The following is a 26,175-nucleotide window of genomic DNA, read 5'->3' on the forward strand; positions in this document are numbered from 1 at the left end:
CAGCCAGTACTGAGAGAGAGAGAGAGAGACGGGGAGAGGGAGAGACAGAGACAGAGAGAGACAGAGGAGGAGAGAGAGAGAGCCTAGCCAGGTTATTGGCCAGGGGGGAGTCTGGGGAATGGAGCAGGTGCCACATACGACACATATTTATTGACAAAACGCCAAAACAAAATTAAAACCTCTAATGTATGACATATTTTAAATCTTAATAAAGTTCCATGTAACCATTTGTCAATTAAGTTCCTCATAAACATCTTGCTAGCGAGTATATTCAGAACAGTACAGGTAACCTACTTGTTGCCTTGTGCACGGTCTAACAAGCAGCCATAACCTGGAAACCTGAATTTCCGTCCATGACCGGCTTCAATTAAGTTTATACATTTATGACTCTCCTGTAAAAAAAAAAAAAAAAAAAAGTGAGCACACATCCTATCAACAAACTAGTTTCACCAGTTTTACAATGTGCACTCATTTTGTTGTCATAGAGACCAAAAAAAGGGACCTGACTCAACCCACATTAAAATCACTCGAGTGAAAAAATAATAATGAAGGCATATCTCAGTGACTCCAGTTACAGTGACTCGGTGGTAAGGGGCTAAAGTTTTGTTTTGTTTTACTCAGTGAAGCATTTCAAGGTGATGTGATGCAGCAAAGTTGGGTTGTACAGTATGTGTGTCCGGGTGTCTCTGTGTGTAATACACACTTAGGCTACTAGGTGGCAGTGAATGTATGTGGCATTGATAAAGCTATCTGTACTTTGTCATTCACTTCATGTGATACACTGATCAACCAATGACTTCTCATCTAAGCTCTGCTTTAACGTTTTAAAAAATAGACCTCAACAGTAGATGCAGACAATTCTTAACTTAAACAGAGACAAGTAAAACCTGTACCTAGTCTGTTTAGTGCATTAAGTATTTTATGTATCGGTTTATATTTTATTGGAATATAATTATTCATCAATAAATTGTTTATTTCTTTTACGTTTTCTTTGTTGCTGCTGAATTAATTTATTGTATAATTTTTTTAAATATTAGATTTTTATTATATTCTGGGGTCTCTGATTCGCTCATGAATATGAAAAAAAGGGGGGAAGGCTACCTTATGGTGGTAAAATAAGTGTAGTCCTAATCAGCAAAAAAAACTGATGTAGATTGGGTTCAGCGAAGGTGGGCTACTTATTTGCAAAAGCACATTAAGACTATGACATTTCCTTAAGTGGGGGAACTGATCAACACTACTTCTCACCGCAAGATTATTCAAAGGTCTTCGGGTCCTATTATTACCTAATCTATTAAAATTATGATTTTCAAAATGGCTTTTTATTGATCAAAGGCAATAGATCTACAGTCTGGTGTTCACAATATACATTAAAATGTACATAAAATAATAGTACAATTGTATTTTTTCTGTACTAAATTGTTAGTATCATCCTTAACATGTATATATTTATGTTATTTTCTGCCGAAAATGAGGTGAATAGTGAGTTTTGTGATGTTGTGTCTATGAGAGTGATGCTCTTCCTAACATGTTTGACGTGGTCTAACTCTCGCGATATTTCGGTCTCAGTAAACGTTACCTACCCGTCTTGGATACTCCAGTTTCACCCACCGTTGGGAAACATCAACATAGTAACCCGGGAAAGACAACCTCAGAGGCGGGTAGCGACATTTCTTTCTAGGAATCTCACAGCTGACCTGGATATCTAGTTGCCTGGAAAAACACCGAAGCAAAAACAATGGATGCATGCCGCTCGAAAAAGTTGCTAGCTTAGTTGGCTCAACTGCTAGCTAACATTGGTTTGCTAACGTTAGCTGGCTGACGTTAGCAAACAGACAGCAACGAAACTGAAGGAGAAGTCTGGAGAAGTTTGGATTTTCTTATCACGAGGACATCGGGATTAATGTGGACATCTAGACACATCGGGTCGTCTCCCTGAAGGTATTTTTTATTTTTTCCAAAGATGTGTTAAGCTAAGTTAATACAGACTTTCCTGTCAGCTAGCGTTAACATGAACTCTCTTGAGTTGGCGGATCCGACTAATCTCTGGACCGAAGACATTAAGAAACAAGTCCTCCTGAAGTAGATGTTAGAATGAGCTGCAGACATATTTTTGGGGGCGTACAACTATTGTACTTTAGAACTAAACATGGTTGTTTAATAGTTGGGGTTGTTGTTCATACAATTTGGCTAAAAACATGAGTACCCTGTTTGTAAGTTCACACCCGAAAGTAGATTAATGTAACGATGGGCTGTGTTATGTGTATTTCCTGGGTAGGATGTTACAGTTTTAGCCCTTGACACAGGTCGTTTCTCGACTACGAGTTGTGAGTTAAATGGGGTTTACATGTTGTTTGATTTAAAATTATTATATTTTCGAATATGCAATAATAAAAGTGACCAGTTAGCCATCAACAGTTAGCGTTTGAATAACGGCAGTCCTGTACGGGTCCCGATGAACTTTCGGTGTCTAGCCACCCAATTCAGGCTCTCGGTGTCAAAAAAGTTATATTAAAAATATGAGGCCACTGAGTAACTTCTAATCGACCGGTCCAGGGACAAATAAGAGATGCCAGGTGTACGTGAGGAGGTAAAAGGACGACTTAAAACGATGGAGTGAGTGAGATTAAAGTTAAAGTCAATACAACCCTGTTAAGTCAATGATGGCACTATTTCTTCCTCGTCCCGGGGTCAGGGCGTTTCTATGTAGCCTTTTGCACAGGGGTGACATTAGTGTTGGAAAGGTGTATTGCAACAATAAATCACCCTTACACCAATAGTATCCCCGTACACATCGTGTTTCTGTAATATAGCGGCCACCGATAGGTGGCAGCACTGTTTGTCTACTGCTAAGCAGCAGACCGTGTGCGAATGAGAAAGTATGCGCCATCTTTGTTTAACATGGTTGTATTTGCTTTCATGGAAATCAACCGCACTGCATCGGGAAAATTTGCCTTTTTGTCACTTACCGCTGCCCGACATAGGCTCTGCTGTTTCTGATAGGTCAATGGTTTCACCTTCACTACGAGCAGTTTATAATTTCAATAAACTTTCGCCAATGAACCTGATACGCACTGAATGCATGGATTGGGTGGGTGCCCTGTGACAGCAATACAGGACCTGTGTACTGTAAACAGCCTGTTGTTTTAGACCTTTTGGTTGTTGTCCACAATTAGCCAACTGATTAGGGAGGCTAACACTTGAAATAAGTTGGCCTTAAAACGTTTTTACCAACGTTGGATTAGTTTCAAACCAGGAAATGTTTCATGTAATACTTGCGTGCAAACTTTTCAGTTCAAGTTCAGTTTTACCAAAAGTTGTTAACGTCAGCTTATGTCGACAGTCAAAAGATGAGATGACATAACGACATAGCATTTAGCTGTTCTTGGCTTTACTACAACAAAGTTTGGATTCAGTCCCATCTGGATTCAGATAAAAGAAAGACACCGGTTACTGTCTATGGTCTGGTCGAGTAAATCTAATTTAATTCATACTGTCTACGGTTGAAGTTTGAGATTATAACACATCAATTCGTGTATGGCTTCATGTTTTTGGGGAGTGGAATTTTATATTGAGGAAGAAGCAAAGGTGAATTTAGTTGTCGCCCTGTTTGCTTTCTCCTCCTGACTTTAACGCCTTGGAGCGGTGTCACGTGATTGTTATGAATAAAATGCATGACTTCTGAAGAACTCCGTGTGACTCAAATTAGTGTTATAGTGTGATTGCAAAACGCCCACAATGAGCAAACTATCAAAAGTAGGCTTTTTTAGAGATACACCTTGCAATTATCATGCTAAAAGTTGTCAACAAATGGACCCTGTGCTTTTCTAGGCAGACGGTTCCCTAATTAAAACAAAATTGCTACACAATATTTTGTTGTTGACTCAATGAGAGTCATACCCAGGTAAAACCAGACACCTGTACTGTTGCATTACAGGTGACGTGTTTTAGATAAACATCACATACATGGCTGACATGTGACAGTTCTGCTTACCTTCCCTCATGGAAATCTTTTGAGGAATGTACTGTCCAACCAGTTTTAAATGGCAGAGCGACATTGCTCAGCTGTCAAGAAGCTCTTATAACATGTATGTTATACAAGGAATGAATTAGGCTAAACACATATTATCTGTTATATCATTTAATTAGTTAAATTGCTGGGCATAGATTGTAGCTTGTTAGCTGGACTTCATGTCTCTAGGGCTACTTTATGTCTTTCTTGTTTCTGTTTGAGACATCTGCTCTGTTTTCAGTTAACATTTAGAGTTTATTGCTGAGATGTTTCTGCGTCTATCTTTAGATCGTTTATCTGTTATATGCTATAGTAGTAAAAGAGTATATTTTAAAGCTGTTTTGTGCTGATCTCATTTATGTAATTGTTTTTTTCATTGTTTGCTTGTGTCCTTTCTTGGCTGCAGGTGAATGGGAGAGATGAGGAGCAGCAGGAAAAAAGAGGCGTCTCTGAAAATCTCTTCTCAGCTGCTCACCGATCACAGTATTGGCACAGGTTTGTTTAATTGAAATAGATAATCATAATTAAAAAATATTTGTAGTTGTCAAGTGTTTATTCTTAAAGTTGGTATATCTTATTCTCTTTGTCAGAGCTGACATCTGCATGGAAAAGTTTGACTCAGTCCAAAGCTGCTGTAAGTACGCCTGCAAGTTTTCTGCTGAATGACTTTGTTTGTTAGTCTGCCTCTCAGTATTATGCATTATTATGATGACGAAGATTACTCCTTTTCATCTTTACATAACCAAAGGAGTCTGCTTATTCTCCCTCTGTAGTTGCGGCATATAGAAAACCGCCTAGAGGCAACTCCAGGGACAGGGGTTTTCCTGGAGTCTGTCATGGACCCTCCCAAGAAGAAATCCTCCAGGACGGTCCCCAACCGCAGTGAGTAATGACAAATAGTTAAGCTAATATTGGGCAAAATACTGCTATTTTTAGGAAGTTTATATTCAAAGTATATCTCTTAACATTGCTCAATCTGTCATAGATGGACAACAAGCTGATGACAATGGAGGGTCTTCAAAGCACAGGGGGCGTAGTCAGCAGAGTCCAGAAAAAAGCAGCTCCCGCAGCCCACTGAGAAATACCACTCAGGACAGCAATGTCCGCAGAAACAACAGTGTGGAGTTCAGGGAACCACTGGCCTCCTTCAGGTAAAAATTCTGCACTTGGACGCATTCTTAAAAGCCTAAGCCACCTCTCTGTAGGTCTGTAGATGTACTTTGATAACGGGGTATGCTGTCACACTGAGGACTGGATGTCTGTCATTGTTGGTGCTTTTGAGAACTGCCTAAATATGTATACTGTACCAAACTTATTAATATAACTATTTAACATGATCACTACTTGGTCTTACTATAAATGATGTGTGTATGTTCTATCGAGTGAAAACATAATACGATTTTTGTGACTGTTCGTTCCACACCTTGGCTGGGATATTTACATCCTAAATATTGCATCCACTCATTGTTTTAGCTTGATACAGCAGGAGAGCTCTTACAACTCCCCAACTCTCTCTGCCCCTCAGGGCTTCGATTCAGGTACCATATGTTCATGACATCTTCTCTGAAGAGCTCTTAGTTCAATAGCTCTCACATACTACAGTAGCCCAAGGCACCAGTTTCTCCAGCGAAACCCAAAGTTTCAGTGCAGCAGAATTACCGGATTTACAATGTAAATGTGCTGCACATTGTACAGTAAATTGTGTTGAATACTAGCATTGTCAGTTTTTGAATTTTGACCATTGGAATGGCTGTAGTAATTTATTCTCTAACAATACATGGCAGTATACAAACAACGTGAAACCCTTAAATCTGCAGGCGATGTCAGCTTAACAGGGCTTTGTAGTGAGTTTTAGTTCATTGTTTAGCTGTCAGGTTTTGTTTTTAACTGCTGCCCCCTAATAGTCAACCAACGTTATTAGATGAGAAGAGGCCTAGTTGGGGAAGTTTTCATTGGTCTGTAAGTTGCAGAAAAATATATCCTTCCAGGAGCTGCACCTTGTCTATGAGTCTACTATAAGTATCTGTCGTGTTACAGAAAAAGCCTTGTGGGTAATACTAACATATTCGTGTGACTTAATTTGCCCCGGGTATGTTTTGTGTAGTAAGTCCGTCATGTTTGTAACCTACTGAAAACTATGAGGCTCTACAGCTGACAAAGTGAAGCATATGCTTATTTATTGGTTACTTTACATAAGTATGTTACTATTTAGCAGAGAGTGTCAAGATAAGCTCAGGCTCAAGTGCAGCAGGTGTGAAAAGGGTTATGCATTTTGTTTGCTTCACTGAGTGAATAAAGCACCTGTTTTATGAAAGTCTCAGCGCGGTCTTCACCAGTTAGTTAGTTAGTTACCTACGTCGTAAAACATGCCAGGTCAAAGTCAATTGAATTAGCCTATAGAGACCAGCGGCCTCCTTTAGTACAATGTTAATGCTTTGTTGAAGAAAGTGTTCTGACTCCTTGCTGGTTGTTTAGACACATTCAGAATCATTAGCGCTTTTGCTGTTAACATTGTGGTAAAAAGGCGGCTCACTTAGTGTATGAGCTTGAAAAAATGTTTTCAATCAGGCTGTCAAAGAAATTAATCTAAACGATCGGAGGCTTTGTGATTAAGCAGAATTTCTGTGAGAAGCATAGCATCACATACAGACTTACCCAATCTGCATTTCCTTATTTCTACATGGTGTTGCCTTACTTCCCATTTTAGTCGTAATCTATTATTCACACTATTTAAGTGTTTATTCACAAACTACTTAATCTGCTCACCTTGCTTCCCTTCAGTCCCAACAACTAGCCGACATATGGCTTCACTAATGACTACTAGTACACTAGGAAAGTCCTAAGTCTGTTGCAGCATTAGGTTTGTTTCACTCTAATGATAATGTTGTCTGTGATCTCAGCAGGCAGGTGATTTTGGTGAAAAATCTGTTAAACCCATTGTGCACTAGGAGACAAGTAAGAAACTAGCTGGTGAACATAGTGCCACATTTAGCAGCTAAAGACACACTTGTTACCCATAGGACTTTGTAGATACCAAAAGCAGAGTGAATATTTGACTTGATTCCAAATGAATAATATTGTTGCTCTGTAACTGCTGGATGTATAAATAGGAAATTGTTCGCTCACAAGTTTGCAAGACCAACGTGTTGATATGTCAATGATGCTTGTTTAGGACTGCAAGCAAACGTTCACACTAGTTTGCGCTATTCAGATCACGTTTGCAATGTTATCAGAGAGACATCAGCACTCTGCAATCATGTCAGTCATCAAGGGTGTGTAGATGGCACGACAAAATCTCATAATTCCACAGTAATTTTCATTCCTGCTTTAAGTTTTAAATAGTTTTTATCGTTGATCAAATGTGACTTTTAGAGTGGAAATTTCTCTTCATCCCTCTCTCCATAAATGTGCTTTTCTGTACACTCCGTGTGCTGTGAATTAAGAGTAAATCTTGATCCCCTTCCTGATCCCATGTAATCTGGTTTGTGTACAGAGAGGCCACCCCTCCACCACATCCCTCCTCTCAGCTGGAGGCCTACAGTCTGCAGTCGGTGCCAGGGTCTTCGCACCCTTCCTCTCCGCCTTCCTCAGATCCTCTGCTCAGCCAGCTTGTCTACCAGAGAGACACCAGGGACAAACAGGCCGACAGGGACCTTGACAGCACACACTCCTCGGCTCTGGAGAGCACAGAGGTCCGCTACCTCAATGACCAGCCAGCCCTGGTCACCTCGAGGACTATTGGACACCAGTCACATCTCACAGGTGTAAAGGAGGCTGAGGAGGAAAGAACTCCCAAAGCACAACCTGGCATGGACAGCCAAGAATCAAGCCCATGTCTAGCTTCAGCCCCGAGCTCCGTACGCAGAGGGGAGAGCACTCCCTCCTCCAGCCCTGGCTCTGCTTCCCAGCGGCTGGAGAACCTTAGACGACATCAGCCTGATGATAAGCTTGAGAAGCTCAAAGAGCGTATTCGCAGGCAGAGACAACATCTGGAGGAGGCTGCAGAGAGAGAGAAACTGTTGGGTTATCTTGAACAGCCCGTTACGGCAGCTGTGGGGAGTAACAATACCGGTACTGGCAACATGCCTACAGCCAAAGTACGGAAAGTAGCAGCTGCACCGCCTGCACCTATATACAAAGGTACCATCAGTGTAGGATGTTATTTTACCTTTTAATTTAAGTGATATGTGAAGTGAGAACTTGGTAGCCATAGGGTGAAAACAGGATGCTAAAGCTTCCATCTTCAATCCTTTGACCCTCAGGTTTCAACAGTACTGAGACAAAGATCCGGACTCCTGATGGGAAAGTTTGGAACGAAGAGGAGTTTCATAACCTCAGCAGAGAAATATACAGAGACCTGTCTCGACAGTTTGCTGGTGAGCAAATGACACAAACATTTTCTTTTTATTGCTGCCGTTCCCTTTTTATAACATTTTTCTGCTGTTTTATGGGATTCTGTGATGCTTTGTGGCTAATTCTCTGCGTCAATCTTCTATTTACAGAAACCACCCGATCCAGGAATCAGCAGCAGAGGGAACAGAGAGCAGACAAGTCCAAAGAGAGGAGACCTCCAAAGCCCGTCAGGAAGGTCCACAGATCTGCCCCTTCCTCCGACCTAAATGCAAAACCAGGTATAATAATCCTCTTTCATGTAAGAGGGCCAACCCACCCTCTGATCTATTTTTAATTAGTGACAGTGGGAAAGCGAAGCATGTGGAACAGTCTGGCAGGATTTTGTCATGGGTCAGTGCACATGGTCCAAAAGCAAGAGCCTCAAATATTGAACTACCGTTGTGCTTGGAAGATTTTATTCAATTGACTTTTCAGCTTTAGTGCCTTTTTAAATCAGCTGTATTCTTTAAAGCCTATCTACCTTTCTGCCTTTTTTTGTATAAGCATACATGGTGGTGTTATTTTACCCCACACAAATGCTCACACTGATAATTTAAGCTTAATATTACTGCTATCTTCTGTTAGCCCTTTTGGCAATGCAGTCTTAATAACATTTGTTTACATACCAGCTTAACAAATGATCTTTACATAATTGCCTCAGACAGCCTTTAGACACAAATGTTGAGACTACAGTACTCAGTGTGTTGTCCCATACGGTGTCTGTGTGTTGTCCACTACATTAACCAAAAACATTTGTTGGCTTCCAGGTTGTGTTAAGACTTTAATCCCTGAAGAAATGTCCAGTATGTGTGACATGCAGTTTGCGACCAGCAAACAGCAGCACATACTGCTGTAACCTGGCATAGCAATACTCAGACAGCTAAGATAACTTTTGCCTTCTCTCTTACAAAGATGCTCCCAGAGGCAAACAAGTTAACATGATTATCTCTTTGTCTCTGTGTTCATATAGACTTGTGGAAATGGTTAAATATATAATAATTGATACTTGGGAACTAATATTCCAATGAATAATTCATTTTCATTGCAAAAAGGAGTGGAATATACAGTACAGATATTTGGTTATCCTGAAAGCGGAGGTTAGATATATCTCTTATTAACTCTGCGACTGGTTTCCGCTTGTGTTTCTCACTACTTTTGTTTTGTCACTTAGCTCTGGCTGGTCTCTGTTCAACGCTGGCACAGCACTATAAATAGCCCCCTGAAATCTGTGGCCAGGTTCACTTGGCTCATCCACTTGGTACAAGCAGCTGCTTGGATAGTGGATTCACGGTTTCATTACCAGGAATTGCTCTTCCATAGAGGAGAGTCATCGTAAAAAGTGCACTGGAGATTCTTTGACATAAAGAGAGTCAGCTGTTTTGAAACGCTCTCTGCACTCCAAATGTAGTTCCTCTCACTCTTGTCATGATGAGCTGGTGGCAGTAAATGACACCAGCAAGTTAATACACAGGATGGGGCAAAGAGAGAAATACACTTTGGAGGTATTTGCATAACCTGCCAACACCAAGTTTGTTTGTCTTCGTTTTGTAGTGGCATGTCTTCATATACGTGCTAATGCATGGAATCCTGTTCCACGAGGTCGACGTGAACTATAATGAAATGTAATGCTAAACTGTAAACTTTATTTTTCTCTGCAGTGATAAGTCCTGCATCCTGGCGAGAGGGCCAAAAGCTGGTAACGATGGTACTGGGTCCTGTTCCAAAGCTTTCCAGGGAGGACAGGCATCAACAAGCTGATGGACAGCACAGAACAGGTGGGACCCAGAGACTCTTACCCTTCTATACATGCCTCTGCACCCGTCTTACATAACTAAGTTAGAGCATTTCATGCTCTGACCTGTAACATAAACAACTCGGATTTCTTATAGGGCGCAGGGACATTCAAATTGTTTCAGCTTGATGTGAAAAATGTCTTCTCTGCATTATTTACGTCAAGTGGCAAGTAGGACAAGACTTTATCACCAAAGTGCAAATTAGGTTTTGCTCTAGACTCTCTACCTTCCCCCTCCCCCCATCTTTTGTCCTAGTTCTACTTTGATCTGATCTCTCATTTTGCTTTTACCTGTGATGCTTTTAATGAATTTATTTCGAGGTGCCATCATATAACGAGAGGTTTAGCTTGGGACCAACAGATAGACAGCAAGGCTAACAAGAGCCAGACAATTATATTAATAAATAAAGAGTCTGCTTCTTTACACACACAGCCATAGACTAAGTCTCTCTAAACCTCCACCACAAGCATCAACCTCTGTAGCTGCATCTTAACCGGGCACCACTGACCGGAAGGAATAGAGATTGACGTGCTGTTCTGGTTGGATGCACAATTAGACATGGCCTGGTTTTCCAGAGGTTTGCCCCCAGTGCAGACGGCATGGGGGGGCAGGGAGAGGTAATGAGGCTCACTGCTGCCATGTTCTGAAAAAAAAAAGCTATCTGGATTAGACACTGTAAAATCGTGACGGGAATTTTCGGTTTGGCCCAGATTAGAGTTGCCATGACAAGCCTGCCCCCCCCAGGCCTCATTTTATAGTATGTGTTCTCTGACTGAGTCTAGTGTTTTATCTCTGGAGTTTAATCTGCTGCAGTCACTGGTTGGCACATATTTGCATTTAATCAAACATTTATAACAAGGTTGGAAGTGTATGCTTAATTTGCCTATTAGAAGATAAACAGGCCTGCCAGTGCAGTTTAGGAGGTAAAACTCTCAAGACATTAAGGCTTGGAGCGGCACCGTGACAGTAAAGATGTGACCTTTAACCAGCACTGGATGAGGTGCTAATATACCTGCAAAAAGCTGACTTGCTTTTCTAAACACCTGCCTGAAGCATCCAGGCGACATTATCCATAAAAGATCTGTTGTGGTTATATTTGCAGGCAGGTGAAATGTAGACTATGATATACAATACAGCAATCAGTTTGTTCTGTTTATGTCTGTAATATTATATGGATTACTTTTCTAGATAAGTCATGGAAAATGAAAACATTCATTTTTACAGTACATGTCTGAGTTAGTACTGACGCTTGTTACGATTTCAATGCTAAATAAGATATATTGTGAAGCCTCTCTGTTTACAGACTTCTACCTCTGTTTAAGTGTGTAAAATTTTAACAATATAGATTTCGTATTACTTGGTATTCGGGCTGTCTAAGTGAGGGATTGTGGGGTGGTAGAGCAAGTGAGAGAGAACGTAGGCACGAGTTACGGGAAGTGTCGGGGACCGGAGCAGCGGAAGAACAAAGAAAACTGTGATCGGTAGCTGTATAAACAACAGAATGTGTCTTGCTTGCTGCTGGCGTAGTAAAGTGACGGCAGTTAGCCCCGAAGCTAGCTAAAGCTTCGGCCCTGGAGCAGAACAACAAGAAGTCTGCCCTGTGCTTTCTGACTACGCTTAGGGACGCTGAAGCAGGAAAGGTTAACAACGGCTTGGCTCGTTAGTTTCCTCCATTGGTTTGCAGCAGGCAGCGCATTATCACTATGTGTTGGAATACAAGGCTCACTACCTTAAATGTGATTTAATAGCATTTTCTGTGTATGTGCTTAGTGTGTATACTTTAGTTTTCATGATAGAGTTTATAACTAGTGACCAACATTTTCCTTTTCTTTACTTGTCCATCAGCTTCCCATCACCGTTCTAGTTCAGACCCACGCTCAGAAGCAAACCAGCGGTCTCGCCCTAACAGTAGAGAAAGGCCTCATAGTGGTTTTCAGGGGCAATCTAAAAACCGCTCCACAACCACATCCACCCCCTCATCTGCAGATCGGGACAGGGCACCAGAAGGTGTAGGCGCTGACCTGTTGTCAGCAGACATCCAGGGGATACTTGATGACCTTCAGCTGGAGTGCAGAGCCGCTGAGAGGGAGGAGAGGGCCCGGCAAAGATCCCAGGGTGGGAGCGGTGGCAGGAGAGGAAGAGGGGGTTCGGGGTCACGAACAAGGACTCCAGTATCTGCTTGGGGAACTACTGTGCCAGCAGGTTTCTCCTCTAGAGGATGCCGCAGCGCCAGCCCCACAGCACACCGACCACACACTGCCAGCACGGCTGAAACGGGGCACAAAAAGCGACACTACGATGCGGACACTGTTCGGCAGTACATTTCGAAGCAGCAGGAGGAGAGAAAGAGGCGTCAAGCAGAGGAGAAGAGGGCGCAAAGGGAGGAAGCCGAGAGGAGAAACCTGAGGCTGCAGGAGCTCTACAGAAAACAAAGAGACGCAGCTAAAACAGTGGCCCTTCCTAGTGAGGCACCTGTGGCTCCTGTACAAAAGCGACTACAGGAGACCTACAACAAACTGCTGGAGGAGGTGCAGCTGGGGGAGGAGGCCGCACAGATGCAGCCTGCTCAAATGGTATTTTACATAACCATGAAACTCATCCTTTTTTAAATATTCAAGCTGTATAAGATGTAATAAATACATAAGTGAAAGAGACACATCTGAGAAAAAAATACATCATTTTTGACGTGTTTAACCTTTGTGTTTCTACAGAGACCAGTGTACCAGCCCTCAGGAGAGTCAGACAAGGAAAACAAAAGACTAGAGGCACCGCAGAGTCCCTCCAGCAGCGATAGGTCTTTAAATGATCAGCCACCACCTCCATTATCCAGGTACACACAAAAATATCTAAGAATAACAAACTACACACCTACACACAGATTATTGACACTGATAAACAACAAACATCACACAGAACACACGCCCTGGTGTCTTCTGGAAATAGTTGTTCGGGCAGTAACTTTTGGAAGATCACCTGACTGTAAACCAACAGAGAAACGTTTGTTTCAAGGATGTTCTTTTTATTTTTATGAGCACTCCTTGTCAGTGCCCCAGGAGCCTTTTTGCTCTGCATTTTATTAAGGATTAAAAAAGTGACTAGAGGGCACTTATAATATTCACTTATCCTATTTTGGGCGCTTGAAAGAACATCTGACATAATTAACTGGAAACAGAGATGATGGTGGATAATGACTGTACTTATTATTCCTAGTTTTTCTGATTTATCATTTTCCATGCATTTTAGTGTGAGCTCTTTCCTCTACATTATGTTCTGTATTTACAGTTATGTATGAGGCTGGTGGATACATTCGTTCAAAAACTATAGCTGTAAAAAACATTATGCTGACACACATAATGATGGTTTTGAAAAGGCGTGTAGGAACAAATGTATTCTGAAAACCTAGTATTGCTGAAAAATGTTCTAGGCGTTGGTCATAAAAGTTCTCTTCTTCAGCAGCAAGCATAAAAAGATGCTTACACTGTAAGTTAACTTCTCTATTCTTTTTGCCCTTCTTGCAGGAATGATCTGGATGTTGGAGTTACGTCTTACCTTCAGCCTGACCGCTTGAGCCCCGCGGTCCGGCCTATGACTGGTCCCAGCAGCATCACGCCAACCCCTTTTAGTGACCCCCTTCTTTCTCAGCTTCTCAGGATGGAGACTGCAGTGGCAGCTAGTAACCACCAGCACAACCGGCGTCCAGCCACAGCACCTTCCAACATGTCACGATCCAAAATGTCCCGCATTGAGGCGCTCAAGGCCACAGCCGCATCCCTCTCCAACCGCATAGAGAGCGAGGCAAGGAAACTTGCTGGGGAGGGGATCAACTACGGTACAGCCACTTCAATGGAGGCTGATTCTGTTTTTGCTATGAGGCCCTATGCAGCTAATTTTGACGTTGGATGTTGGGCAGAAACAGCCGCCACTGAAAATAATGATGTAGCCTTGAGGTCTCAGAGGATTTTAACCAGCATAGGTCATAGTTCATACGATGGCACAGTCCTTCCAGGAGCCGGTAATCTACACGCCTTCAGAGGACAGAAACAAACAAAAGGTACACACGCCGATTTGACCAAACCACAAACAGCTGATTTAACAGGGCCCATTCTGAACAGTTACACACATGAAAGGAGGACGCTAGTCAATGGCTTTGAAGAGTTAGAGAGAATGGATACAACTGCACAAAGAAGAGGGTATGGACTGATAGATGACAAGGACAAGAATCGGACAGATCTCCACGACTCAAGCGCGGGTTCAATCAGCGAGGGTCCTCTTCTCAGTGAAGGGAGTTTTTCTGAGGACGAGGCCAGCCCTCCTCACCGCTCCAACAATCGTGTACCTAAACCGGCAGCTCGCCTGGCAACAGTGGACTACTGTGCGGGCCAAAGGAGGGATCACCAGCGACTGTCAGAGTTCCAGAGGGAGGCGGCGAGGTGCTCGGCCCTCAGCTCACCCTTTGCGCGGCATGAGGGCAGCAAAGCAGCGTGGGAGGAGTTGAACAAAGGAAGCCCTCTAAGTGTCATCAATATTTACACTAGAAACCTCCATGGTCATGCACAAGGTAAGTTCAAATATGAATACCTTTTCACTAAGGAACACATATCGGTGTCAATGTTTTTAATATTGTATGTGGCTGGTGACTTATTATGATGAGTATTTAATTGATGAAAAGCATGAACAACAAAGCGACAGTCCAAAGTAAGGTCGTTAATATTTCTCTCCTGTCTGTTCACCTCGTCCTGTAGCGCATGAGAGGAACTGTGAGAGGACGTCTCCCTCTGCCCATTCTTTACACCATGAAAACGGCCCCGTAGACGCAGCGGTCTATGAAGATGACTTTGTTTCGTCACACAGCAGCGGAGACGGTGGCAAGTTAAAGAAAGGCTCCAATTCAAACAGGTACGAAAAGAAAGTGGATCTTAGTTCTTAAAGTGACCACTGGAGGGCATCCATGTCACACAAATAGAAAGCTCACGCAGCAATCCATCCTCTGTGCTCTTGAGTTTATAGATTTTTTCTTACAGGCTTGCAGGTTTATCCCATGTTTACTAGACATAGTGTTTTCTAAATGTTAATTTGTGAGTTGATCAGACATTTTTCCCCCTCTTTGATAGTGTGAACACTCACTTTGAGGAGCTAATGAGGAGGTCTCCTTATGAAAGAAGTGCGGGAGGCATCAACTCCCAACATTCATCCTTTCACTCATCTATTCACTCACCGCATCTATCCTCTGGTTCAACATCTGGCTCTTCACCTTTCTCTAAGCACTCTGCCAGAAAAAGAGGTGAGAATTATTTTTTTTCTTTATTTCCTTGTATAACAGATTATTTTATTTTTATCTATATCAAGATATTTATTTGTTAAAGGAATCAAGAATCTGTCTCTGTGTGGTCAATTTGTGTTCCCTCTTCTGCATCTCTTTTATCCTGCTGTCAACTTCTTCGGCCATTTAATTTGTGTTTACAGTACCTTCATTCATGTCATAAGCACCCCTGTCAGGAGTCATGAAGTAGTGACGGGATGAGTTAGGATCGCAGGGAAATTTGTTTAGAGCGTTGTATATGTAAAGTAAAATATGGATATATTGGGGCCCGCCTATCGATAATTATATTGCACGAGTTAGGACCACGACATATTGCCCTTTTTGTGCAAAATAAAAACTACTCCATTTCTCTGCAGGCACAGCGTCAGACCATAGCGATGCCACTCTGGTGGGAGAGCATAGGAGCTCCTGCTCGCCTCCCTCGGATGCGTTGTCATGTGACTCCAAGAAGAGAGGTTCAGACAAAAGCTCCGCCCACAGCCAAGCAAAGAGTGTCCACGCTAATGACACTTTGGGGGAAACTTCTCACCAAAGGTAATGATCCACTATAGACTACATTAAATGGAATGTTCTATACTTTTGGAAAAGTTAAAAAAACAACTTTGTAAGGTTGATAGTTGTGCAGGTGTGCAGTGTGATTTACATGAACGTGTACATTTATCACACACTTAATGGTCTCGGGTATTTTGCGTCCTTCCTAGATTTCAGGGGTGGTGCTATTGGCTTGCATTTTCATTTCCTGGTGCAAATTTTTCAGTGGTTGATGGTTTAAATTGAAACATTAGTTCAGATGAATCTGTTTAAAGAAATATTTAAATTAACCTGTTAAGTCACGCAGTTTCCTTCCTCAAGTATTTCCAAGATAAACTTAAATGTAATTGTCCATTTAGGCATGAATGGGTCATCTCAGTTGTTTCTGTTCCAAGCACTCAGAAACCGCCTCTTGGTATAAACTGTTACCCAAAGGTTAATTTATCTGGGCATGACAAATTACCAAAGTACGTTTAGAGAGTCCTAGTTGAGGCTGCCAGGCTAAACAGTCTTGTGGCTTGCTGTTCTGTTGAAGGCCTGAGGGTTTAAGCAGTCTTGTAGTGCCCAGCAGCAGGAGGAGGCTGCATTGCGACCCAAGACAGAAAACACTGGCTATCTTGTGTTGGGGGGCCTGCAGGGTGGTTTGTCGGGTCAGCCAGCTTCACCACAGCTCGGGCCTGCTGCCAGAGAAAAGGAGAGTCTTTTTCTTCTTAATCTCAGTGCCCAGTGTTGACATTTGAGCTCTGTAATGGTACTCTGAAACCCAGGTGGCAGATTCCTCCCACTGTGTGGAGCCTGTGTGTCTTTCAGAATAAAGCCAGGACATTTAGACATGATTGATTTTTAAAGCTGGTCGTTGTTTTGCTTTGTTGGTGATGAAGTGTCTGAATTAGTTTTGTATATCTTTGACTTCATTCATAAATGCCATTTGACAGTTTACATGTAGTATAGTTGTATTATGATATATTCATTGACTCTAATTGTTATCCTTTGAGGAAAAAAAGGCGCCACTGTCTTCCACCCTTAATAAGAAAGTGTATCCTGATCCTTTAAGACATCGCCCTCGGCCTCGTCTCTGAGCCGCACAATATAGCCATTCATAGTCTGGGCCTCTCACAGCAGGGTTGTGCTGCCTCGGTCAGATCTAGGATTTGCATGACCAGGGGCCCCTACTTCCTTTATCATTGGGTCAGCCTTCTACACATCAAAATGTTCACTGTACTCTGCAAAGCTTGTCCATTACACCTCCCTGGGTCAGATTTTTATTTAACCTGTTTTTGAATTAACAATTAGATCAATGTGTTGTATTAAATTTCTCAATTTAAGCTTTTAAAACCATCTTGAAAAGTGATATATTTACCTTTTTTTAGCTACAAATGTTTCACCTTTTAGAGGAAATATTCATATTTGTTATTGATTACATACCTGAGCTTATTTCCTTCTGTTCTTTTCTTAATATCTTTTTAGTTTGGGAGTTGACAGTAGGAAGTCTTCGGCATCCAGGCCAAAACATGCTTCTCCACGCATCTCTCCAGATTCTGCTTCTCCTCCAGGAGCAAACTCTCCCAGTGAGGCTGTGAGAAGTGGCTCTCTGGTCAAGACCACAGGTAAATAAAACTTCACAATAATATAATAAACAACAAGGTGTTACCTTCACTGTTGGGTTTTAAACTCCTTAGATTATTATTGTTTAAAGCTCCAGTGAGGAGTTTTTATATGGTTATGAATCAGACTAAAATTAATTCTGATTACTCTATATGAGCTACAAAAGCAAACCAGACCATCAGCGACAAGATTGATTATTTCTATGTAGTTATTTTTAATGCCTGAAACCGCTGGCGGGGGGTAGGTGTCAGACGAAGCGATTAACTGCACGCTGCCTTGGTTTACATTTTCCATATTTAAAGTGAGTGATACATATGATTGTTAAAGAAGGCAGGATGAGATTTTGTTTGTTAAAAAACACCACTTAAGCATGTACAGGACAAGATCAGCAAAGAGATTAGAGGTATGGCTTTGTCCACAGGGGGGCGCCAAAATCAACACAGATCGAAAGTTCCTCACAGTAGCTTTAAGTGCCACACGAACATCCTCTTTTAAAGATCGCTCTCTCACACTGTCTGCATTTCCTTTCTCTCAGGTCAACTGCAATATTCACCTGCTGTATTGCAACAGCGTATGGCAGCAGAGCTCCAGTATCTGGAGTCCATTGAGGAGTCGGTCCGACACCTGGGGGATGTGGAGAGGATAATGGGTGTGTCCATGGCTCAGCAGGAGAGCGTGTCATTGGCTCAGATGCTCAAGGTGAAGGAGGAATGAAATGTGTGGATAAGGACTAGAAAGAAGCTCTGCTATGTGTGATTGTATTAACAGCTCTTCTTATGTGAAGAACAAGTTACAAAATCGGAACTTGAGCTAATTACAATAAAATGTGAATTAAATTCAGTCAAGTAATTACTAATAATTGTATTTATCAGAGACTTAAATTAATTATTGATGCTGCATAACATTTACATAACAAATACTTTAAGAGCTTTTTCACCCCCATAAATCTCAGTGACTTACTACCTCACTAATGTCTGTATTGATACACCACATTGACCTGCTCTCTGACCTTTGACCCCGCAGACCAAGCAGCAGAACCATGAGCGTGACCTCTACGAGCTGAAGATCAAGGCTGAAAGGGAAGCCCTGGAAGCACAGCTGCAGCTGGAGGAAAACAGGCAGAGAGCAGCCAGGGTAAGGCTACACACAAACACGCTTCATCAGTAAGCTCGTGTTTAAATATGTGCATTTATCAGTCATAGATTGAGTGTTTCTTTGCTCAACTTTTGAATACTAAGGACTATGAGAGTTTCTGTTTCATGTCCATGCTTGGTTTTGTTCAGGCTCACATAGAACTGCAGGAAACCTTGGCTGGAACTCAAAAAGAGACTTTGGAGGGCCTCCAGGAGGCAACTTCAAAGATGATGAGTCAACAGGCTGAGGCAGCACGGTACACAGCCGACGCTGCCCGACACATCAAGGAGGTAAGCAATCACTGCCTTCCTCTCTTCCTGGAAAACAGCCTCTGTCTTCATTTTGAAACAAAAGCTGATTGACTGTTCAGACATAGCAATAAAGGCTGAAGAGAAAAGCATTACATTCTGTGTCAACACTCATCAAGTCGAACATTTGATCTGTAAAATGTGCTCCTCTTTATCAGATGACAGAAATGGCCCGGACACAGATAGCAGGAGCTTTGGTCATCTCCCCTGTTGCTACAACTTCCTCCATGTTTGACGAGCGGAAAGACCAGCAGAGCTCCTTTTCCCAGCAGAGTCCGAACAAAAACGACTCTGACAGGTAAATTAAAAACACGTTTTGTGAAAGTGCTTGTGACTGTTTACTCTTCACAGTGTTTTTTATTCTTAAATTCAGAATAAACATGATCACATCACTAGTTGAAGATGATTCATTGCCACATATTTGACTCATTTTCCATTGAGGGATTAAATGATTGCTCTCTATTGCATGATCTCATACAGCTTCCAGAGTCAGGTGTCAAGCAGGAGGACGGGCCCAGAGGAATCCTTGTCTCCGCTGAACAGCCTTAGTCACTCTGACTCTCTGTCCTTCAGAAGACCCAACCTCAGGTACAAGTCAGGCCTCTCATGTAGCGCTACATTTACAGTTTTTCATTTGATTTTGAGAAGAGACCCTAAATCTATCCTCTGCCCCCTTCACCAGTGGAGCGGACTCCAGCAGCCACCAAAGCCCATCGCGTGTGTCCTCAGACTACAAAGAAAGGTCGAAAAAAGACTCAGCAGAGAGGAAACATAGAAAGGGAGGAGCTAAAGAGAGGGAAGCAGGCAGCAGCTCCATAGAGGAGGAAGCTCTTACAGCTGCAAATGACTCCCTCTGCAGTGACAGCATCCCCTCTGTAGTGGATGACAAAGGTATCTCCTTGGTTAACTTAAGTTTAAATACATGTGTGCACATTTGCAACTAACAGAGAGGATATAGTTGAAAACTTTTAATGTATGCTGAGCTTGTCTTACTCTTCACCCAACAGGAGACACTACATCAGTGGCAACAGAGTACTCTCTCAAGTTTGATGAGTCCATGACAGAGGATGAGATAGAAGAGCGCTCCTTCCGCTCTCTGCTGCCGTCAGAGGCGCACCGCCGCGGAACTAAGGAGAAGAAGTCCCAGCACCACGAGGAGTCAGAGGATGATGGAGCCAACCACAGCAAGATATTGATTTCAGGGGCACACAATATCCTAAAGGTGAGTCCTCTCAGACACTTCTTTTCTTTTCCTTTGCTTCACCTTTAATCTCCTTGTCTTGTTGTGGATCTTTACTGTTAACCCAGTATCATCTAAACCCTCTCCCCTTTATCCTCCTCTAGCCTCAAGATGCAAACATGGCCTTCTCTGGTGGACAGGACAGCTTTTCCCAGTTCACCATGGACATGGTGCGCCAGTACATGAAGGACGAGGAGGTGAGGCTGCAGCACCAGAGCTCTCTGCTGCATCTTCGCCAGAAAGCTCTCAAAGAGAAGACCAGGACTGAGCTGGCCTGGCTGGAGCACCAGAAAAAGAGGCTGAGGGACAAGGGAGAGGACGACAAAATGCCGCCCATCAGGAAGAAGCAGAGAGGCCTGCTGCTGAAACTACAACAAGAACAGGTACGTCTAGATAGACGCATGGTGACATTTAATGGGTATAGTTTTATCCTTATCATTACTCACAAAACTTACCCTCCCATTATACTCATGTTCCCAGGCTGAGATCAAGCGACTTCAGGAGGCCAACAAAGCAGCCAGGAAGGAGAGGCAGCTGTTGCTGAAGCAGCAGGAGGAGATTGAGCGGATGAGAAACTCCACACTCAGACTGAAGGAGCGTCTCAAGTGTGCTGGGGGTGAAACACCACCTGTAAGTAATGCAACAGTCACTAAGCACCTTCACAGCCTGTACAGGGGAACAGATAGATTTAGGGGTCACATTACAGTATTTGTTTGTTCTACAGAATGAGAGTCAAGAAAGAAAACATGATTATAACTGCAGTGTTCATCTAGCTTTTCTAACACTCAACCTGTCTACATGTCCATTCATTCATCCTTCAGGACACTCCTGTGTCTGACGCCCCTGTGTCCGAGGCAGCCTTCCCCAACATGAGACCTGCTGAGGATGTCCGCAGCCCCTCTCCCTCACTCTCTATCTCTGGAAGTGAGACAAGCAGCATCATGCAGAAGCTCAAGAAGATGCGCTCTCACATGGATGAGAAGTAAATGCTTTCATTATCATTTTTCATATATTCATCAGGTTCTCACAGCTTACTTACAATACGATTGCTTCTGACTCATCAGGCGTTATGCCCCCTTATCAGTGTTTGAACAGAGCTTATTGTTTCTGCTGCCCTTCCCTTTGAGGTTTCCGTCTTTTGGGCTTTTAGTTATATGATCTAAAAACTACAATCTTAGTTGTTTTACACCAGGAATGTGTGATACAGACTCTGATCTGTTATCAATGAATTGAGTGATGCTCTGTGCTATTGACAAGTGTATTTATTTTCTTTTGATCAGCCATGACAAGTCATAAAAGTCAGAAATTAAATCTAAGTCTTTACATTATCAAGCATCTAACCTTATTAACACTAACCTATGCCTGCCTTCTTTCTCTTGCTGTCTAACAAGCTGTGGATGTGTGAATGTGTGGATGTGAAGATAAGCATGCTCCATGTTGTTCTCCATATAAACTCTGCCGTAGTTCCCTCCTTAACTTCAGATTTGTACAAACTCCCACAGTGCAATGTTGCAAGATCTGCAGAGTCATCAATGCAATCTCAAAGGAAGTTGCACAGGAAGAACATTAGCCAATATTAAACAGTCTTAAATAATTGTAGCATTGTGTAATCTTAATGCTGAGACTTTAAATTACAGCAGCATGATTATTGTCCAGCTCAGATATGTAGTGATTGTTCCTCCAATCGTTTTTATTACTCCCCCTTCCTCTTGTTTTGACGAGTGGGAGGGGACTCCTGTAGGTCCTCAAAGATTCTAGACTTGGCTTACAGCTCTGGTCAGGTGGCTGCAGAGCTTCTCATGACCGGGGAGCTCCAACAATTGGGTTAATTGTTCTGGGGTTTAGGATTTATAGCTTTACTGTAACTCACAGGCTTATCTGCCATCAAGGCACATTTTTTGTTTGAATTTATACTGTAACACAGTACACACACAAAACATAAAATCTACACATTTGTTTCTGATCAGGCATTTATCGGCTCGCTTTCTTGCCATGATCCTGTTTATTAATCTATCAACTGTCTCCTTTCCTTCCTCTGTCACTCTCTGTTACCGCTGTCTTGCTACTGATCGCAGTCAAAGAAAATGTTTACTCTATGTTCAGCTTGACCTAACACACTAACAAAGTTGTACTCTCTTCATCTTACATTGCATTGTAATTTGTTTAAAAATCAGGCTTATTTATTCTACCTGCAACTAGCCCATCAAAGTAGACACCCACATGTTAGCGTAAAGGTTGGTCACAACAGACCTGACACCTCGGGTGCATTAAAACCACATTTGCTCATATGGCTCTTCTCTCTCCTTTCTCTCTACTTGTTCTTTCCCTTTATGTGTTTTGTAATGATTCCCCCCTTCTACATTGTGTGTGTGTGTGTGTTGTTTCCATCCCCATGTTTGTGTGCCGCTTTTGACTTCTGTCTGTTGCGTGCTTGTGTGTTGTAGACACTGCTCTCCTGTCCACTACTTCTTCTCTGTGTTCACGGCCCACCACTGGGCCTCCCTCAGTGTCTGTCTTCCCAAACTCCACCCTAAATTCCAGCTCTTTATCTACAACCAGTTGGTCAGGTACTGTACAGTGCTCTCTACCTTTTTCCCCAGCACCCCTACCTAGCCCTACCTTACCCTGCCTCACCCCACCTCCCTCCCCTTCCCCATGGAACATGCTTGTGTTCATCCACTGGCACTGGGGCCTTGTAGGGGGCGGGACTGTGAATGATGAGTGATTGGTGCTTTTGGTTGTTTGGGATTTACTCTCAGTATGGATTATGTGAGGGGGAGGAGTTTGAATGAAAGCTTGAGTGCCCAAGGAAAGCTACCTTGCTGAAGTAGGCTAACCTTTTGACAACTTCACTTGGATACAACTGAATTTTCAATGTTTTTATCAATCAGTCCAACACGGAATTTACTGCTTTTAGTTTGTGCATTAAAACACAAAGCTGGTAGAGGAATTTTGGACCAAAAAGAATAATAGAGATCGATTTGATCAGTCGGTTTTGTGAAGTTTAAAGGTTGGTTTATTTCAATGGGAGCCTTCCTTGTTGAATCTCAGACCCAAAGATGGTATTTCACTGACTTCTCTGACTCTCCTCCTCTTCCTTTCTCGCCTCTTGGAACGAAAGATGCAACTTTCTTCAACGTCATTCATATTATTGCTGCAGCGTGATCAGCTCCAGTCAGGTTATTGATACAAACTGTTTTGAGATTAAACCGCACTATCACATGGAAGGACTTTAGCAGAGTACACACCATAGATAGAGTGCTCTATCTCTTTAATGAGCCCACTAAATCTTAACTAGCCCTCTTTATTAGGTAACTGTTGCATGGGATTGGATAATAAGTACAAATGGCTATTGGCTATAATAGAGTTTGGGAAGGCACTAAAAGAAACCCCCAGTCTGGCTCTTCAGTATCCGGCCTGTCATCAGTATACATTAGGTCAAGAGAAAGGCCTCTAAATTAGATCAATGCTAAATAATACTGCACTGTAATGGCACCCATAGCTGTGGGAGACCACATTATGCAACAGCTATACAGGACTGCACTTTATTTTGACAGGCATGTGCAGATATATACAGTATATGTATAGGAGACCCAGTGTACGTGGCTTCACTGGTCAGGGGAGTGCAGGTGTTGGAGGTGTGTGTGTGTGACTGCACCCGATCAACGTTCAACCCCGGATGCATGAATCTGACATCTTCACTCTTATGTTCCTGCTCTACTTTTCTCCTGAGTGACATGTCACCACATGCTTGCTTAGATAATGAGTGCTTGTTTGCTTCCTTATTTGGATGATTATTCCAGGGAAATGAATAAGTAAGGCATGTATTTTGTGTGTGTGTGAGTGTGTGTGCGTGTGTTCGCTTCTCTGGGTGTGGGACAGGAGGTTTGAGGTGAGTTTGCTTTGGGAACTGGATGTCCAGGTGATTTGGGTCGGCCTGCTTCTGCGTCATGTTTAACATTCCTAATTCTAAATCTCTTTGTTGTACTTCTCTTCTCTCCTTCATCACTGCCATCCCTCAACTCCCTTTTCAATCTCTTCTTCCTCTTCTCTTTCATCTCTTCCTCATTCTTTTCTCCCCTTCACTCTTATTACCACCTTCCCCAGGTTCCTGACAAAGAGGGAGCAGCAGCTGATGCAGAGGCGCCACCATGCCGAGGAGTTGCTTCAGTGGAAACAGCGGCTGGACCAGGAGGAGGCGGAGGTCCGTAGGATGGAGAAGGAGGCCCTGGCTGTGTGGGACAGAAACACACTCAAAGACAAGAAGGAGGAGATCTCCGACATTAGCCCCAGACACCGTGAAAGCTCTGAGCCCAGAACGGACAGTGAGAAAGGTGAAACAACAGGAACCTAGCTGTGTTTTTGCCACGTTTTATACATAAACTGCATGAAAGATCAATGCGATCTCAAAGATCTCTTCATGTTTAATTGTTTTTGCATGGTTTTAGAATATGCGGGTGAGGGTGACGTTTCCTCAGCAACACCTGAGTCCAGTATACACACAGAGGGACTGGAATCCCAGCAACCAGGAAGCCCTTCTTCAGCGCAACCTGCATCGGCCCCTGAAACACCTTTGGCCTCCGTCCAGAGCAGCCCTGCAAATTACACCCAGGACTTTAGCTCAGCTTCCCACTCACCCAGCAGACAAGTACGTATACATGTGGTCTTTCCTCGTTGTGTATCAGTGAAAGCTCCCATCTATTAAAGTTGAGGAAGTTTGCTTTTGTGGACAAGCTTCAGTTTACTTCATCCCAAATGATTCTGATGGGGTTATTCGAAGGCTTTACTGAATACATAAAGCTATATGTTGTGGTCCGTCCCTGCAAAGGAGCAACCACGGACTTGTTAGTTTTACTGTGCATGTAATATTAATTGAGGCGTCCCTCCATCAGTCCATCTGACTGTGTTGTTATATCCTTAAGTAATATTCCTTTCTCTTCCCCTCCTCCTCCTCCTCCTATTTAGTCTCTCCAGTCTCCATTCAAAGGCAGCCACAGCCCTGCTGCCTCTCCTTCAGATGGCAGCAGCAAAACCAAGATGCAGCCTCGCTCCTCCTCCCGGACCCCCAACCAGGCCCGCGCTCAGCCGACCGACTCCCTCATGGTCGCACAGACCGGTGAGTTACGCAGTGACTATTGAAGAATAAGTATGTAATATTGCGAGAAGAGTTTGCGATCGTTCTCAGAGAAGATGGGAAGCAGAGAGACTGGACATAATGCAGCTGTACTGCTGGCTCTGTTTAGTCAGGCACTCTGTGATGCTGCCAGGAATACATTATGCAAGCACTTCCCTGATACCTAACCTGCTTAGCTGTGTGTTAGGGGTAGGGAACACTTTGCATTGCACTAAGTTATCACACAAGCTAGACAGTTTTTTTTCAGACTGGTATTCTAGCTGTCTGTTCATTTTCAGACCACATTTTAAACCTTTACAACCTGATTGTTCATGTAATAGAAGCTGAAACAACATGTGCTAAAATATACTCAACACATTCTTGGTTAGAAAGTGTACACTAATCTCCAAAAGAATTGGGTATGAGTTCGAGTGGGCACAAAGTTGGATTACCCTTCGCTAATCGGAGGCCTGGCACGTGTTTCACATTATAACTGTGATTTATCATGTAAATTTGCCCTCAGAACCCATTTCAGACCAGAGCGACATAGAGAGCCGTATCAAGGCCCTGAAGGAAGAGCTCAGAAAGCGGAAGTTTATGGCCTACCAGCTGAAGAAGGAGCAGAAGAAGAGACACAAAGAGCGCCTGAAGGCACAGGAGGCCAGTCTTCTGAAGCAGCTGGAGGTAAATGTGTTTGCTCATGTGTTTGCGCATTTGTCCATGTAAT

The 26,175-nt window shown here is 42.9% G+C and overlaps 1 protein-coding gene across 1 annotated transcript in view; it reads left to right on the forward strand.

The window, feature by feature from the left end:
* Positions 1 to 1,751: 1,751 nt before the first annotated feature.
* The window catches only part of cep350 (centrosomal protein 350), a 31,541-nt gene continuing 7,117 nt past the window's right edge, over positions 1,752 to 26,175 (forward strand). The window contains 31 exon segments of the mRNA XM_069679852.1: positions 1,752 to 1,941; positions 4,419 to 4,507; positions 4,603 to 4,646; positions 4,786 to 4,894; positions 4,998 to 5,163; positions 7,506 to 8,152; positions 8,275 to 8,388; positions 8,515 to 8,643; positions 10,063 to 10,179; positions 12,043 to 12,770; positions 12,909 to 13,027; positions 13,716 to 14,755; positions 14,940 to 15,093; positions 15,309 to 15,478; positions 15,874 to 16,051; positions 17,516 to 17,655; positions 18,105 to 18,352; positions 18,677 to 18,787; positions 18,937 to 19,077; positions 19,254 to 19,393; positions 19,576 to 19,683; positions 19,778 to 19,986; positions 20,103 to 20,317; positions 20,440 to 20,718; positions 20,816 to 20,965; positions 21,157 to 21,317; positions 22,780 to 22,902; positions 24,443 to 24,669; positions 24,784 to 24,983; positions 25,301 to 25,451; positions 25,972 to 26,132. Of these exon segments, the coding sequence (XP_069535953.1) occupies positions 4,423 to 4,507; positions 4,603 to 4,646; positions 4,786 to 4,894; positions 4,998 to 5,163; positions 7,506 to 8,152; positions 8,275 to 8,388; positions 8,515 to 8,643; positions 10,063 to 10,179; positions 12,043 to 12,770; positions 12,909 to 13,027; positions 13,716 to 14,755; positions 14,940 to 15,093; positions 15,309 to 15,478; positions 15,874 to 16,051; positions 17,516 to 17,655; positions 18,105 to 18,352; positions 18,677 to 18,787; positions 18,937 to 19,077; positions 19,254 to 19,393; positions 19,576 to 19,683; positions 19,778 to 19,986; positions 20,103 to 20,317; positions 20,440 to 20,718; positions 20,816 to 20,965; positions 21,157 to 21,317; positions 22,780 to 22,902; positions 24,443 to 24,669; positions 24,784 to 24,983; positions 25,301 to 25,451; positions 25,972 to 26,132 (6,564 nt within the window). The 5' untranslated portion in view covers positions 1,752 to 1,941; positions 4,419 to 4,422.

Source organism: Semicossyphus pulcher, unplaced genomic scaffold, assembly GCF_022749685.1.
Source record: "Semicossyphus pulcher isolate SPU_LCO1_2020_fin unplaced genomic scaffold, fSemPul1.0.p SCAF_4, whole genome shotgun sequence".
Lineage (NCBI taxonomy): Eukaryota > Metazoa > Chordata > Actinopteri > Labriformes > Labridae > Semicossyphus > Semicossyphus pulcher.